The sequence below is a fragment of the Puma concolor genome, chromosome C2, assembly GCF_028749965.1.
Source record: "Puma concolor isolate L17-30 chromosome C2, mPumCon1.1.hap2, whole genome shotgun sequence".
In the NCBI taxonomy this organism is placed as follows: domain Eukaryota; kingdom Metazoa; phylum Chordata; class Mammalia; order Carnivora; family Felidae; genus Puma; species Puma concolor.
The window spans coordinates 88734730-88752457 of record NC_141675.1 but is presented as its reverse complement, the minus strand read 5'-3'; the positions used below and the strand labels follow the sequence as shown (position 1 = coordinate 88752457).

The 17728-nt window shown below is 36.9% G+C and overlaps 1 protein-coding gene across 2 annotated transcripts in view; it reads right to left on the bottom strand.

The window, feature by feature from the left end:
* Positions 1-17728, bottom strand: part of OSBPL11 (oxysterol binding protein like 11) — an 86323-nt gene that overhangs the window by 39992 nt on the left and 28603 nt on the right. For both annotated transcript variants that reach the window (XM_025913550.2, XM_086675160.1), the window contains exons 3-7: positions 15590-15765; positions 14441-14520; positions 11852-12028; positions 8315-8516; positions 3055-3200 (exon numbers count right to left, since the gene is read on the bottom strand). In XM_025913550.2, the coding sequence (XP_025769335.2) occupies positions 3055-3200; positions 8315-8516; positions 11852-12028; positions 14441-14520; positions 15590-15765 (781 nt within the window). The remainder of the gene's footprint in view (positions 1-3054; positions 3201-8314; positions 8517-11851; positions 12029-14440; positions 14521-15589; positions 15766-17728) is intronic.

Sequence of the window (17728 nt, the reverse complement as noted above, 5' to 3'; positions counted from 1 at the left end):
CGCTGGGCTCTGTGCTGACAGTGCAGAGTCTACTTAAGATTCTCTCTCTCCCTCCCTCTCTGCCCCTCCCCCGTTCTCTCTCTCCCTCTCTCTCCCCCCTTTCTCTCAAAATAAATAAACATAAAAAAAGAAAAGAAACGCTTAAGAGAAAAGCTTTACCAAAATTCAAATGAATGTGCTCAAATGTGTAAAATCCCTACAAACGCAGAACAGTTTGCAGACAGTGGCAAGAGCTACTAAGTTTCTAGGAATTCATAATATTTGGAGACTGCATAGCAAAGGGAAACCCCAATATTCCACAAAAGTCTTATTAACCCCATCTTTGTCCTTCTGACTTCTGACTTGGGCACAAAGGAACTGTGGGCTTCATTCTGGCCTCACCAGGGTTTATTTCTTCCATCACACGACAGCAAAATTTCCACTACCATATGTCTGCCTCCAGCTTGCATTAACACTCATATTTCAAAGAAGGCATGTATGAAATTTTTAGAAAATGCAGGTCTATTCTGGTATGCTTGAGTCTAGTGTCTTGTGTAATTAAAAATAATATCTATGCACTTATTTTTTTTTCTACTTACACTAGGTGATATATCTGGTCTACTCACTATTTCAAAAGATTTGGAAATATAGCAATGCTCTCCTGCCCACCTTTGAGTCCCATCTTTAACTTATGCCTCTATCCTGATCCCCAACATGCTTTGTATTCTCATTGAGAAGAATGAATATGTTGTACTAAAGGACTTATAGTTTCTAATTTTCACTTACAAATTATATCTCTAGTCCTGATTTCTCTCCAAAGCTTTGGTTTCATTATTTTTAACTGCTTTTTATATATGTTTAAATCATATATCCTTCTCTTACATAAAATTCAACATGTTCAGGGGCACCTGGCTCACTCAGTCAATAGAGCCTGCAACTCTTGATCTTGGGGTTTTGAGTTCATGCCCCACACTGGGGGGCATAGGGATTACTTAAAAATAAAATCTTTACAAATTCAACATGTTCATAAACCATACCAAACCTTTTCTCTCAAAAGACTCTTCCTAGTTCTCCTAACTTTGTGAATGGCACCACAATTCTATCTAGTCATATAGGCTCACAAACTTGGGAGTCATTCTTCATCCAACCCTACATCCAGTCAATCCCAAGTCCAGCTGATTTTCGTTTGAAATGCACATTACCTATTCATTTGTCTTCATTTCTACTTCCATAGCCTTCTATTCACACTTCAATTCTAGATCATTACCATATACCAATCTTCTTAAACATATCCCATGCTCATGATTTTTATCATCTATTACATTAAGACTAGATTCTCCTGCATGATTTTTATGTTCCTTGGAGGTACAGCTTACACTGTATTCTATGGAATAGTGGCTCTAGGGATTATCACTCCCCAGAGAATGCAACATGAATGGCCATCTGGATTTGTAAAATCCAACCACCCTGTGATCATTTTCCATAAACCAGGTGCTCTGCTAAGTTCATTTTATGTTCATAACAATCTTATATTAACATTCCTGACTTACAGATGAGAAAATTGAAGCTAAGTGGTTAATTATTAGCCCACATGTCAACGATAAGACGTGATTTTAAAACCATCAGGCAAGTTTTTACCACAATAAGCATATATGCTTTAGTATCCCTGCTCCTGTTATTCCTCCATCTCAAGATCCCCTACTACTCCTCTTCTCTTCAAATCCTTTCTTCTTTGAAAGCCTGATTCCAATTCTACTTTCTCTCCAAAGCATTCCCCTCCACTCTATTCAATACACTTCTCTTCTTTCTCTGAATGCCCACATCCCAACAGCTTAAACCATATCAAGTAAGATAGGGAAAAAAATGCTGCTTCATATTCTCCTCTCCTTGTTTCATGTCTATATGTAATTGTGACTCCAACTAGATTATAAATCTCTTCAGTGAAAGAACTATGTTTTCAATTTTTTGTGTCTCCTCTTAATTCCTAACTAGACTTGTCATACACTAGATAGCTTAATAAAGACTAAAACTGCTTTGACTCTAGAAATGGTCAAATAGCACTCCATACTTTTTTTCTTCTCTCTTGCCCACACTGTTGCCATTGCCCACTTCGTTAAACCAAGGCTGTGGCCAGTTTTGGAAGTTTCTGTGTCATGTTCTTCTTTTAAGAAGAATTTGCTTGTATATAAATAACCAAAGCTGTGCATTACTCTTAACTCAGTAATTCTACTTGGGAATATAACCTAAAGAAATAACCTAAATAAAGAGGGAAAAAAAGTAGACAAGATGATTTAGTGCTATTTACAGTAACAAAAAATAACAGAGACTAGATATTTAATAGCCTACTTCAACCTTTAAAAATTTAATTATATAGGCCAGAAAAAAATGCTTATGGGAAGTATCAAGTAAAAAGAGCTTAAAATAAAACTATCTATGTAATTATCATGACCATAAAAATACCAGATGTGAACACAAAAGGCAAAAAGACCAATATGATTTGTTACAGTGGTGGAATTATGACTAGAATAAGATATTCTTTAGCTTCTGAGAAATGTGGAATGAAAAATACTTTATCAAAATATTATAAAACCCTGGGACTGTGCAATTTGAGTTAACACTTGAAAAAAACTGGTCTGGCAACGTGCTTACAATAAAAAGACTTAATAGTAAACTTTTATACTTGTAAACTTAATAGTAAGCATCCAGTAAATAATGTTAAATTAAGATAACGAGGTAAGAAATGTAACAGAAATATTGTACAAATAATAAAAGTTATTACCTAGAAAAATAAAAACATGCAAATCGCAATTTTAAAATACATTTTTAATCAAGGAAAAGTGAGCCCCAACTAAAAAAGGCACATAATTTAACCTGCAAAACACAACATGTACAAGTATTATACAACAGACCTCTTTAAAGCCAATGCAGTTTACAGTAGAAGAACAATATCTAGAGTCTGCAAGAATGCTGCTCTGGTGTTAGGGTGACTTGTACGCCCTGACAAAGAAAAGAGACCTGAACCTTTTCAGTGATTCCTAGTTTTTACATCAAAACCGTATTTTCACATTACCTTACCCTTGCTAATGGTCCAGATTCTTCAACACACTGTTCTTCTGGGACTGCCACTGGTTTACTTTGCTCAGTTGCAAAAGGCTGGTCAGCTCCATTTTTATAGTGGTTTGATAAAGGTATCTTTGGTTCTAACCACTCGATTGTCGTTCCTGATGAAGTAAGAGAAAACTTTCGCTGAAACTTGCTCATAATCTGGAAAGTTCAGCAGATGTGGATTTTATTAAACGATTTTGTTTTGAGCCCACAAGACTAAAAGCAATTCAAGCTGTTAAGACACTCCGCAAAACGGCCACTTGTATCTCATTAGCATGAGCACCATGATTGGGTATTTTACCACAGAGCAGCTTGCAACTTGAAATCATATACCTTTTAAAAGAATCAACCCTGAATAGGACTGAACAACTTCTTGGGCAAATCCGGAAACCATAATGTATTCCCACCTTTCATAGTTGATTTGTTACCCTTTCTGTAAAAATACCTAACTGCATTAGGATTTAAGAAGTCACAATTACAGGAGGAGCCTGGAAGCATGCAACAGTAAAATTTTCTTCATTTTGGGACTGAATCTTATTCTCAGTAGCAATTTTCTAACCATTCAAGATAACCACCTTGAGCTAATATAACTGCAAATATATGTCCATTCCTCTTTTTTTCAATCATATAAAAAAGGTCCATATACTTTTAAACTGAAAGGCTCTTCTACTGAATAAATAATAGGTGACCTAGTGAAAGACAGTGGTCACATTTAGAGACCTGTCATCTTCTCAATTAATGACTCAAATGTCTCTTATTACCCTCAACTAGTATAACAAAGTGGATTCTATGCCTAATCAATAATGGAAAATGTTCCATTTGATTTCAGAGGCTGATCTAGGTTTCACAGAAGCTTGATTATTAGAGTCCTACAGTAAGGGATGCTCAGACTACCACAGCAGAAATTACAAATGTGAGGGAATTTACTTGAAATGCCAGACTTTAGTACAGGGATAAATTATGAAATACCTACTAAGCTACTAGAGCATCCTGCCTTGCCACTCAGTTGTCTCATTTGGCACTGAGGGTGGGTATTCATGATTGGGGGAATGCCCAGGGTAAGTTCTAGGGGCCAGTTTAAAAATCCCAAAGAAATGAAAACATTTTGCTCCTATGTTAAAATGTTCATTCTTTTTAAAAAATGTTTATTTATTTATTTTAAGAGAGAGAGGCAGACAGAGAAGGAGTGCAAGCAGGGGAGGAGCAGAGAGAGGGAGAGAATCCTAAGCAGGCTCCACTCAGTGCAGAGCCTGATGCGGGGCTTGAACCCACGAACCAAGAGGTCATGACCTGAGCTGAAATCAAGAGTTTGACGCTTAACTGACTGAGCCACCCAGGCACCCCTGAAATGTTTATTCTAAATATCAATATCTAGATGTCATTACTTATAAAGATAAGTATACACAAACACTAAATATAATGGATCTGTTTTAAGAGACTTCTCAACCAGAGGTGCCTGGGTGGCTGAGTCGGTTAAGTGTCTGACATTGGCTCAGGTCATGATCCCATGGTTCATGAGTTTGAGCCCTGATACATTGGGCTCCGTGCTGAGAGTGCACAGCCTGCTTGGGATTCTCTCTCTCCCCCTCTCTCTGCCCCTCCCCCATGCTCTCTCTCTCTCTGTCCCTCTCTCTCAAAATAAAAAAAATTTAAAACAATATATATTAAAAGGGCGCCTGGGTGGCTGAGTCAGTTAAGTGTCTGACTTCAGCTCAGGTCATGATCTCATGGTTCATGGGTTTGAGCCTGGCATCAGGATCTGTGCTGAGCTTAGAGCCTGAAGCCTGCTAAAGATTCTGTGTCTCCCTCTCTCCCTTCCCCTACCCCACTCATGCTCTGTCTCTGTCTCAAAAACAAATAAACATAAAAAAAATTTTTTAATAAAAATATATATATATTAAAGATTAAAAAAAATAACAGATTGCTCAACTGATTGGAAACCACAATACTCTTTATCAAACCAATCATCCGGTCTCAGGACCCCCCCCAAATCAATGATCCTTATGGGACTAAACACTAATTTAAGCTTAGATTTGATTTCTTGTGTTATCTCAAAATTTGAGTGAAAAGATAATTCAGTTTTTCTTTCCACGGTTATATTTTTATTCTCAAGTGACTAAAGAATAAATTTCTACAGACCTAATTTGAAAAACATGACCATTTACGGTAAGAAATACCAATACTAGTTAATCAATTCCACCACACATCCACAAATCCATGCTCCAAAACATAGTAATGAGAACAACTTTTAAATATTTCTGTAAAGTTTAGTCTGTTTCATTTGTTAATTAAAAATGCAAATTTAGGGGCACCTGGGAGGCTCAGTCAGTTGAGCATCCCAACTCTCGATTTCAGCTCAGGTCATGTTCTTATGGTTCATGGGTTCAAGCCCTGCAGCTGGCTCTGTGCTGTGTCAGCATACAGCCTGCCTAGAATTCTCTCACCCTCTCTCTCTGCCCCTTCCCCACTCACTCTCTCTGTCTCTCAAAATAAATAAGCTTAAAAAAAATGCAAATTTATATTGTACATGTTTCACTAATCATGAAGCAATCATTTAGAAATATAATTATGTATTAAACTACACAAATGAAATTTCTAAGAATTAAAAAAATTATATAGTATTTAATTAATCAAGGATTAAGCATCTAGTATCTAGCAGTGTGCTACTTGATGTGCTTTGCAAAAATTACATACCATCAATTGGAAATAAACTTTCATTTCCCTAACAAATTATTATTACCAACACTAGAATTAAACCAAATTTCATAGCTCAAGGTAACTCATCCCATGTTCAACACAGAACAGTTAAGTAAACCAAAGATCTATCCCTTCAAAGGAACATAATGCAGCCAATAAAAATTATATTTACCAAAAGCATAACATAAATTGGAAAATATACTTGATATTAAGTGAAAAGTATAAGATAAAAATATATTTTTTCTAATAAAAATGGGGTAAAACAAAAACTAAGAAGGAAAGAAAACTTGGTGGGGTATGCACTAATATTAACAGTGGCAGTTTCTGGTTGGTAGGATAATGCAGGATTTGTTTCTTTTTTCAATTGTATAATAGTTCCTAAAATTTTTTACAATGAGTGTCTGTTGCTCTACTATAGGAGAAAATTTTCATTGGACTTCTTACAATTCTTCCAAGGCCCCAGTGCATGTTCACAACTCACAACTTAGGTATCTTATCTCTTTGGAACATCCTCCAGTCTCTCCCCACCCCCCCAAGCTAATTGTTTTTTTAGCTTTTCTAGGCATTTCCCAGACCTTTTTCTGTCAGAAGTATTGGTCCATTTATATATTCTCCCCAAGCATCTTGTTTCTATTATAAGCAACACATTCCATATTACAGTTAAGTATTTACATGTTCATCCCCAAGTGAACTATGAGTTCCTTAAGGGAAACAAACATAGCTTACTGGCCTGTATAATACTGCCCTGACCTATACCTACAATTGACATTAAACATAGTTTGTTAGCTTGAAATATTGATTTAGGTGGGCATACATTTGAGAATGGAAGCTGTATTATACCCACATCAAGATCTGACTATGGTAAACTTTTTTCTGGGCAGAGACTCATTATCTTTCTAAAATATCTTTCTTTCACAAAGGGGTTAATTGGGTAAGAGAACAATAAATTGTGAACCACTAAGTTACTACTATTTATTAAAACAGTGTGATGCACATGGAGGAGTTGGGGAGATGTTGTTAAAAGGGTACAAACTTGCAACTAGAAGATGAATAAATTCTGGAGATATAATACACACCATAGTGATTATAGTCAAAATACAGTATTACATACTTCAAAGTTGCTAAGTGACAAGATCCTAAATGTTCTCACCACAAAAAAGTATTAATTATGTGATATGATTGAGGTGTAGGCTTCAGTGGTAATCATGTTGCAATATGTATATGTATAAAATCAACATGCTGTGTACTTTAAACCTACACAATGTTATATGCCAATTATATCTCAATAAAGAAAAATGTGATTTTATTCATCTCATTTAATAGAAAACCTCATTTTTTGTCCTCCCACACAGTAACATTATTTTCCCCAGTAGATTAATTCCAACAAATAAGTGCTCTCAAATGCTAGATGTACACCTTCTTTTCAAACTAAAAAGTAACTGATAGACTTTTTTTTTTTTTTCAACGTTTATTTATTTTTGGGACAGAGAGAGACAGAGCATGAACGGGGGAGGGGCAGAGAGAGAGAGAGGGAGACACAGAATCGGAAACAGGCTCCAGGCTCTGAGCCATCAGCCCAGAGCCCGACGCGGGGCTCGAACTCACGGACCATGAGATCGTGACCTGGCTGAAGTCAGACGCTTAACCGACTGCGCCACCCAGGCGCCCCATAGACTTTAATATCTATATCTCAATATGGATATAATGAACTGTGGACTAAACAAAAAGTTAAGAAATGGTCCCAATATTTCTACTAAAGTCAACTGGATGAATAATGATGCCACCAATATTAACAGAAATATAGGAGATGTGGGTTTTGAGTTCAATTTTCAACATGTGGAGTTGAGGTCTCCAAAGGGATATTCAACTATACTAAACATTAGGCCTAAAATCAATTTAGATATGAAAAAGGACACAATAAGAAGACTTTCTTTAATATTAAGGTGATAAGTAAAAACCAAGAGGCTCCTTGGGCACCTGGGTGGCTCAGTTACACGCCTGGTTACATGTCTGACTCAGTCTCAGCTCAGGTCATGATCTCACATTTCATGAGGTCACAGCGCGGAGCCTGCTTGGGATTCTCTCTCTCCCTCTCTTGCTGCTCTTCCCCACTTGCTCTCAAAATAAATAAATAAACTTAAATAAATAAATAAAAATAAAAACCAAGAGGCTCCCTGCTTTCCTTTCTTTCTTTTTTTAGTTAAGACTTGTTAGGAATTAGAACAAATGCAATCTTTCCATGTGTAAGCCCTTAATGTGAAGCCCTACTTTTTTTTTTTTTTTAATTTTTTTTTTTTTTCAACGTTTATTTATTTTTGGGACAGAGAGAGACAGAGCATGAACGGGGGAGGGGCAGAGAGAGAGGGAGACACAGAATCGGAAACAGGCTCCAGGCTCTGAGCCATCAGCCCAGAGCCTGACGCGGGGCTCGAACTCACGGACCGCGAGATCGTGACCTGGCTGAAGTCGGACGCTTAACCGACTGCGCCACCCAGGCGCCCCTGTGAAGCCCTACTTTTAATCTACAACTTACCTGAAGACAGTGAGCCCTTCTGATGTGATGCGTGCTGTAACTGCAGAATATGAAAGCAATCGTTTAAGCAGTTCATAGTCGCCATGGAAGTAGCTTTGAGCATCAAGAGATCCTGGTCCAAGGAACTAAGATGGCCAGAAGCAGGAAGGCATTCAATTCGCCTAATTAAGTCTCTTTGTTGTCCTTCAGCATGAGACATCATCTAAGGGAAACAATAGTTCTGTGTGTCCCACTCATGATTTCTGTGTATCACATATACATACAGTTTCCATTTTAATTACCATATTCAGTTTCTGAGCCATTTTTGGCATATATTAGGCTTAGAAATCTATTTCAAATTTGGCTATTCTCAATTAGTGAGCACTTAATAGTGCAACTGTGCAAAAGATGAGGACCTTTGGCAGCCACACTTTTTCTTTGGAAGCAACAAAGCTCAAAAGCCTTGACAAACCTTTTATTAACAGTATACATTTGTACAAGCTATCAAAAAAATATTCTGGATCATATTCAATAGCATCATTAAATACATCATTACAAAGTAAAATTAGTTCCCAGTCTGGGCTCTTAAGCTCTTTCTTCTCAGCACCCCTAGTTAGGCTCAATCTGAACATACTTTGAAAACATGATGGTTTCCCTGCTTCCTTTTCTCTTAATCTAACTTTCTGGTCCCATTAGCCTGACTGTGGAGCAAGTGCTGTATGTATATACATATACTTTTCAGGTTAAAAGAGTTTAATACACTCTGCTTTGATCAAGAGCTCTGTACACTTTTCCTAACAGAGCTAATAGAATAACAATTCTTGATAAACAACCCAATATTTTTAAATGAAAACTGAATTTATTATGCTTAATTACTTTATTGAATGTACTATGCTTAATTACTTAATTGTGAGCAGAAGTCTCTCAGATTGCCTATCTTTTGGACACTATCTTAATTCACATTAAAATGTGGAGAGACTCAGCTTTCAGAGGCTCTGTTTCAGATGATTTTTTTTTATTTATTCATTTTGGTGGGGGGGAGGAGAGGAAGGAAGGGAATGAGTAGGGGAGGGGCAGAGACAGGAAGAGAGACAGAATCCCAAGCAAGCTCTGCGCCATCAGTGTAAAGCCCGATGTGGGGCTTGAACTCACAAATCATGAGATCATGACTTGAGCTGAGATCAAGAGTCAGATGCTTAACCAACTGAGCCACCCAAGCACCCCCCAGATGACTTTTAATACAGTTCATCAGAGGGCTAGTTAAAGAGAGATGCTATCCTACCAAAGAAATCCAGTGTGCCATACATGAAACAGCCCCTGAAAACATATGTCACAGTAATGGCTCAAACATTCATTCTTATCAGAAAAAAAGGGTTTTAAGTGAAAACTGTGGATATGAAGATATCCAAATGTACACATTTATACATGCATATATATGTGTGCTTTGTGTATGTTTTGTATATAAATTTTAGGACTAACTTCCAGTAATCCAAACTTATGAATAAGTGCAACCACTATGGCCAATGTTTGGCAATATTTACTAGAGTTAAATATACAGAGTTAGGGGTACCTGGGCAGCTCAGCTGGTTAAGTGTCTGACTCTTGATTTCGGCTCAGGTCATAATGTCATGGTTTGTGAGATCGAGCCCCACATGGGCTCTGTACTGACAGCGTGGAGAATGCTTGGGATTCTCTCTTGCCTTCTCTCTCTCAGAATAAATAAACTTAAAAAAATATAGAGAGAGTTAAATAATTATAACTTATGATCGAACAATTACACTCTTATATATGTAACCAACCGATATATAGATATGTATATATATGTTCAGCCCCACCACCCAACCTTGAGGGAGGGGAGGGGCTGGAGGATGAATTAATCACCAACAGCCAATGATTCAGTTGATCATGCCTACCTAATGAAGCCTCCATAAAAAAACCAATGGAGGAAGCTCAGAGAGCTTCTGGTTGGTGAACACTTGGAGGTACTAGGAGGGTGGAGCTTCCATGACATTTCCCCCATATCTGGCTCTACACATCTCTTATATCTGTCTGTTCCTGAGTTATTTACAGTGTTGAAATTGAATTAAATTCTAGAACACACAGCTGGTGTCCACAAAGATTAGAGAATTGCTTGGTGGGGCAGGGGGCAGGGAACTCCATACATTCGGTGACCAGAGTACGTAAGTGTAGAGTGTTATCGTATAGCATGGGACAAACACGGGAATGTTTTTTCTTTACAGAATGACTATTAGAAACTATAGATATTCACACTTGGAGATATGTGGTAGACATTTCCTAAAAATTAAATAAAATAAACCTATTACTTCAAGAAAAGCCAACAGTATTTACTACCAATTTTAAAATCTGAGATTTAAAATGAAAAGAATTTTGGAAAACCTTTATCTGTTACCAGAAGCTTGGCAACTTCCCAATATTGAAAGCCTTTTCTAATGAGATCAGTGAGGATGCTAATGAATAGGAATTTTTGATACTGTATGATAATACAGATTAACATTTGCAAGACCTGCATAACTCTGTAAGACAGTATTTTCCAAATGACTAATGCATGATGTACAAAATCAGACAGAGATTAAAGATACATTCAAAGTGCAAGACAATCCGATAGATTTTCATGTAACAGAATATGAAAAGTTCAAGGATATATATTTGATTCCACACTGCATCGAACATTTAAGAAACTACTACTGTCAAGTTTTCATGCAGTACCAAAGAATAGCCATAATTATTTTAAAAGGCTATTAAAATATTCCTCTACTTTCCAAATCACATACTTGTATGAGGCCACTCACTACACAGATATCTAAAAGCTCTACTAAATTTAAGTCAGGAATATTTAGAACCTAACAACTATATCTTTTACTAAAATTATTTGGTACTCAATTTGAAAGGGGGAAATAGTGAGGCAAGGCAACATCAAGGATTTAACTATTCTATTATCGTGTATGTTTGGAATCGTCTACATATATCTTTTTTTTTTTTTTAAGTCACTTGTTTGGCCATATAGTCTTCACAATAGACTTAAAATCCATTTTGAGGGGCGCCTGGGTGGCTTGGTCGGTTGGGCGTCCGACTTCAGCTCAGGTCATGATCTCACGGTCCGTGAGTTCGAGCCCCGCGTCGGGCTCTGTGCTGACAGCTCAGAGCCTGGAGCCTGTTTCAGATTCTGTGTCTCCCTCTCTCTCTGCTCCTCCCCTGTTCATGCTCTGTCTCTCTCTGTCTCAAAAATAAATAAACGTTAAAAAAAGTTTAAAAAAAAAAACACATTTTGATCATGTTACATCAAAGGAGTCTATACTTCTACTTGAGAAATGAAAGATAGACTGCAAAATAAGAGTGTACCCAGGAAATGGTAAAGAAACGCAGGGCATCACCTATATAACCAGGGAATCTTCATGACTTAAAAATTGTCTCAGCATAGTAGACAGAAAACATTTGAGTGCCCCAGAAAACACAAACAGGATTCAATTTCTTTCGTGATAAAACCAAGCAAGTTAGATTATTTTGTGCATTTTTACTTGGACTTCAATTCATACTTACTTCTCTGACTTCCACAAGATGGTCTGGAGGTAAGTGAGCTCTTTTGTTCACTGATTGTAGTTTGGAATGTCCAACATTAAAAAAAGAAATGGCATTTTGACTTGGTCTCCTCTGGGATATAGGAGAATTACCACTAGATGCAAGTGAGAAGCTCCGTGATTTCAGAGGAGGATTATTCTATTAGACAAAACAAAACCATTCATTTTCAAAAACTTTAGGCTAACCCTCACCTATTATATATATATATATATGTATATATATATATAATATATACACACACACATATATATGTATGTATATGTATATATGTATATGTATATGTATGTGTGTATATATATATATATATACACACACACACACACACACACACACACACACACACACTTTAGGCTTACACATGAATAGTTTTAAAAGTTAAATTAACCAGAATTGACTATAAGAACATTTCTGAAAATGATAAAATTTAAGACACCCGAAGTTTAAACATCTGACACATCCAAAAGTAAACTTATAATTTACTTAGAAAATTAATTCCAGGTTTGTACTGTCAAGAATATTTTTTCATATTTTACAAATATAGAACAAGAAACTTCTAATTTCAGATTTGTAAACAACACTGATTGCAGCAAAATGTACTCAGCAATATTCAATATAATACATTTTCTAATATAGCATGCAAGTGTCTTTGGAATAAGCTAGTACTTTCTGATCACTGCCAATGATTGCAATCTTGTAGTATGAGTAAAGCTCTTGTGATGAATTTCCTGAAGACTGGGCAGTAGGCCTAAATCACAAACAACTTTTTAAAATTTATTTATGGGAAAAAAAAAACCTGGGGAAAAAAATCTTTTTTAAGTCAAGCTATTACCCAGGTATGGAATCCTTTAACTATGCTGCCTAGATGTTACTTTTTAGAGATCTCTAACCTCGGATTTCAAGTACTGAGACCATCCTGTCCATCTTAAAAAATAAAAAATATTCCAAAGAAGATATACAAATGATCAATAAACACATGGAAAGATGTTCAACATTACTAGTCATTACGGAAATGAAATCAAAACCATAGTGAGATTCTACTTCACATATACCAAGATGCCTATTACAATAAAAAAAAAGAAGGGGGGGGGCAATAACAAGTATTGGTGAGGATGTGGAAAAACTGAAACCTTCATACATTGCTGGTGAGAATGTGAAATGGTTCAGTCACTCTGAAAAAGTTTGGTGGCTCCTCAAAAAGTTAAACAGAGTACCACCACATGACCCAGTAATTCCACTGCTAAATATACATCTCACTGAAATCATAAATTCTCACAAAAACCTATACACAAGTGTTATTCATAATGACCACAAAATGGAAACAACCCAAATGCCCACCAGCTGATGAATGGATAAACATCCTGTGGTGTATTCATAATTGGAATATTATTTGGCCATAAAAATGAATAAAATATGATACATGCAATAACATGAATGAACCTTGAAAACATTACATGTACATAAAAGACCAAAGAACAAATAGAACTGGGGATGCCTGGGTGGCTCAGTTGGTTGAGCATCCCACTCTTGATTTTGGCTCAGGTCATGATCTTATGGTTGTGAGAGATCAAGCCCCACATCGAGCTCTGTGCTAAGCATGGAGCCTGCTTGGGAGTCTCTCTCCCTCTCTTTCTGCCTCTACCCCACTTGTGCTCTTTTTCTCTCTAAGTAAATAAACATTAAAAAAAAAAAGTAAAACTGAACATACAATAAAATTTGCTTTCTTTTTTGAAAATTTTTAAAAACTTTTAAAATGTATTTATTTTTGAAAGACAGAGAAAGCAATTGGGGGAGGGGCAGAGGGAGAGAGAGAATCCCAAGGAGACACCCCACTGTCAGCCTGGAGCTCAACATGGGACTCAAACTTATGAACCATGAGATCATGACCTGAGCTGAAACCAAGAGGTGGCTGCTTAACCACCTGAGCCACCTGAGTGCCCAATAAAATTTGCTTTCTAACTCTAAAAAAAATTAAGCAAAATATAAGAAGCCAGACACAAAAAACCACATATTGTATGATTCTGTTTGTATAAAAGGCCCAGAATGGACAAATCCATAGAAACAGAAAATAGTGTTTGCCAGGGGCTTGGAAAGGGGAGAATAGGGAGTGACTGCTCATGGATATGAGTTTTTGGAGGGTGATGGGAACTAGATAGTTGCGATGGTTGCACAATCTTGTGAATATATTAAGACCAATGGAACTGCACACATTAAAGGGCAAACTGTAGGGGTGCCTGGGTGGCTCAGTCGGTTAAGCATCTGACTTTGGCTCAGGTCATGATCTCATGGTTTGTGAGTTCGAGCCCCACATCGGGCTCTATGCTGTCAGCACAGAGCCTGCTTCAAATTCTGTGTCTCCTTCTCTCTCTGCTCCTCCCCCACTCACATGTGCATGCTGTCTCTCTCTCTCAACATAAATAAACATTAAAAAAAATTCAAAGGGTAAATTTTATGGTATGTGAATAGTCCCACAATTTAAAGACATAAAAAAATACAAGAGAATATTCTTTTCCCCATTTTTATGCATTAATATCGTATATGAAATCCACATACCTTTCCAATAGCTTCAGTGTGATGTTGTGTACATATCTGAAGTCTGCTAACCCAATGTTGTCGCTCTTTAGCATCTGTGGCTGATAAAAAGAATCTAAAAGTTATTCACTTTTGTATTTATTTTTGGAATAATTAATTGTCTACAGCATGAAGAACAGATCACTTAAAATCAGGGATTGGCCTTACTCTCCCTAGAGCAAACATAGCAGTGAGGGAAGAAAAAGGCCCAAGCATCAACTTTGGTAGGTAACACAGTAGCTGGATGTGATGTGGATATTTCAGAAGGAGAATGAATTACATGCAACTAGACATGGATGAGATTTGACATGTCTTAAGTTTCTCATAAAAATATGCTCTGATTTAAAAAAAATAACTTTTATTAAGCATCTGATATATACTAGATATTTTTGTATCTTTTGCAGCATGCTCAGTTAGGATTACCATTGTATTTTATGTGTATTAATTAAATAAAAAACACAAATTAAATTTATCTAAACAAAAGTTATATTTTTAAAATAAATATGAACATTTTAATAAATCCCAACTTTTGTTATTAGTTACTAAAAACCTCAAAGAGGGCATGCAAACTAAGTCAAGAAAGGAGTTAAATATAATCCATGGAAGACATAAAAAAATATCATTTAGAGGGGTGCCTGGGTGGCTCAGTCAGTTATGCATCTGACTTCAGCTCAGGTCATGATCTCATGGTTTGTGAGTGAGTTCGAGCCCCATATTGGGCTCTGCAGTGACAGTGCAGAGCCTGCTTGGAATCCTCTCTCTCCCTCTCTCTCTCTGCCCCTGTTGTGCTCATGCTCTCTCTCTCTGTCAAAATAAATAAATAAACTTAAAAAACTATATCATTTAGAGAAGCCTATGTTTTTAGATTTTTCAGTAATCAGGGTTTTACGCACACAAATATTTTACAGGAGCCAATCGTAAACACACTTGTTCATTGTGCCACTTGAAAAAAGTTATTTATTAAAAGAGATTTCACAAATTCTTGTAGCAATTCTAAGATTTCGGATATTATACCTACATCATTGATGAGAGTGGTTTCTGTTTCCAAAACCCAAATGAAAGCAGGGAAGTACATCAACTTCTCAAGGGAAGAAGAAAATCACACTATTAACTCTCATATCTCGATCATACCTCTGAGTTTATACTGTTCCCCGCTGGCAGCATTTACAGTGAAAGTGTGAGAGTCCTCATCACTAGGTGATATTACAGCTCCTGCAAGCTGCAAAGTACCTCTGGGTTTTTGATTTCTAGACTGTTCATTCACAAAGTACTCCAATAACCCAGCTTCATTGTTTAAAACAAAAAACCTGTAATGAAAAAAAAAAGTCATAATTTTTAAAAATTCTCCTTGTCAAACTAAAGCAAAATAAGTTTCAATCACTACGCTTTGGAGTTTTTGCTATTAAAAAAATAAAATTCGGGGCGCCTGGGTGGCGCAGTCGGTTAAGCGGCCGACTTCAGCCAGGTCACGATCTCGCGGTCCGTGAGTTCGAGCCCCGCGTCAGGCTCTGGGCTGATGGCTCAGAGCCTGGAGCCTGTTTCCGATTCTGTGTCTCCCTCTCTCTCTGCCCCTCCCCCGTTCATGCTCTGTCTCTCTCTGTCCCAAAAATAAATAAACGTTGAAAAAAAAAAATTAAAAAAAATAATAAATAAATAAATAAATAAAATTCAAAAGCAGTTCAAGAAGCACTTGGAAACACTTGGTTGAATTTCCTAGCAATAAGCTTACTGAAAAATTGAATGAGTTTAATAAATGATATAAAATTGGAGCACCTGGATGGCTCAATAGGGTTAAACATCCGACTTTGGCTCTGGTCATGATCTCATGATTCATGGGTTCAAGCCCCACATTGGGCTCTGTGCTGACAGTTAGGAGCCTGGAGCTTGTTTCAGATTCCATGTCTCCCTCTCTTTCTGCCCTCCCCCTTGCACTCTCTCTCTCTCTCTCTAAAATAAACATTAAAAAATTTTTAATAATAAAATGAATGAATGAATGAATGAATGAATGAAGGTATAAAACCTTCAACGGAGGGAGAGGCATTTAATAGGGAAGAGGCATACCAGATTATGCAAAAGGAAACAAAAGATAGAGTACCCTTTCAGAGGAAGATTTCACTCCAGAATTCACTAATGGGGAAGGTACACTGCCCAAAGACAAATGGTAGTGAGAATTTTTATTTAAAATTCACTGGAGAGGCACTTGGGTGGCTCAGCTGGTTAAGCATCTGACTTTGGCTCAGATCATGATCTCACAGTTTGTGAGTTCAAGCCCCAAATTCGGCTCTCTGCTGTCAACGCGGAGCCTGCTTTGAATCCTCTGTCTCCCTCTCCCTCTGCCTCTTTCTCTCAAAAATAAAGAAACATTTAAAAAAAGAATTCACTGCAAACAAATCAAAATATGAACTCTGAGGATAACTAAAGGCTGGGTAAGAAAATGAATCTGATTTAAGATTTAATCAGTGAAATACACAATGAGAATAATGTCAGGGTAGAAAGATTTTGTGAGTGTATCATGAAATAGGTCACAACTTAAGACTACTTATCCTGTTTAAAAATGTAAAAGCTGCAACTGGAGATGCAGAAGCATAAGGAACTTGAAACTAAATGATGAAATACTGATACACTTTGGAAAAGAATTTGATGTTCTGATTTGGTTCCAGATTAACTACTTTAGGAAATATATTAATTCAGATTCCAATTTAAGTAATACAATAGTTCTTTTTTTTTAATCTAAAAAGTTTTAATTAAAAAAATTAATGTTTGTGTTCAGAGCAGTTTGGCATTCTACCGGTTACTGTATTCCATTAACACTAGACAATTTGATCCAGTTCAAGGTCCTAGAAGATACTGTCTTAAGCAACAGGCAACCATATCAACCATATCAAACTGGGAGAAAATGAATCAGCCTTCTATTCAAGGAAAGAAAAACTGCTCAGAAGCAAGCAAAAGTTGAAAGTGGTTGCCTGAGATGGGAGATGGAAAAGCAAAGAGCTATTGTTTCTCTTGTTCATCTTTTAGCATGCTTCTAATTTTTAAAATTATGTTCATGGGGCGCCTGGGTGACTCAGTTGGTTAAGTGTCCGACTTAGGTTCAGGTCATGATCTCATGGTTAGTGAGTTTGAACCCTGCGTTGGGCTCTGCACTGACAGTTTAGAGCCTGAAGCCTGCTTCAGATTCTATGTCTCCCTCTCTTTCTCTGCCCCTCCCCTGCCTGTGTGCTCGCTCACTCGCACTCTCTCTCTCTCTAAAATAAACAAACCTAAAAACTA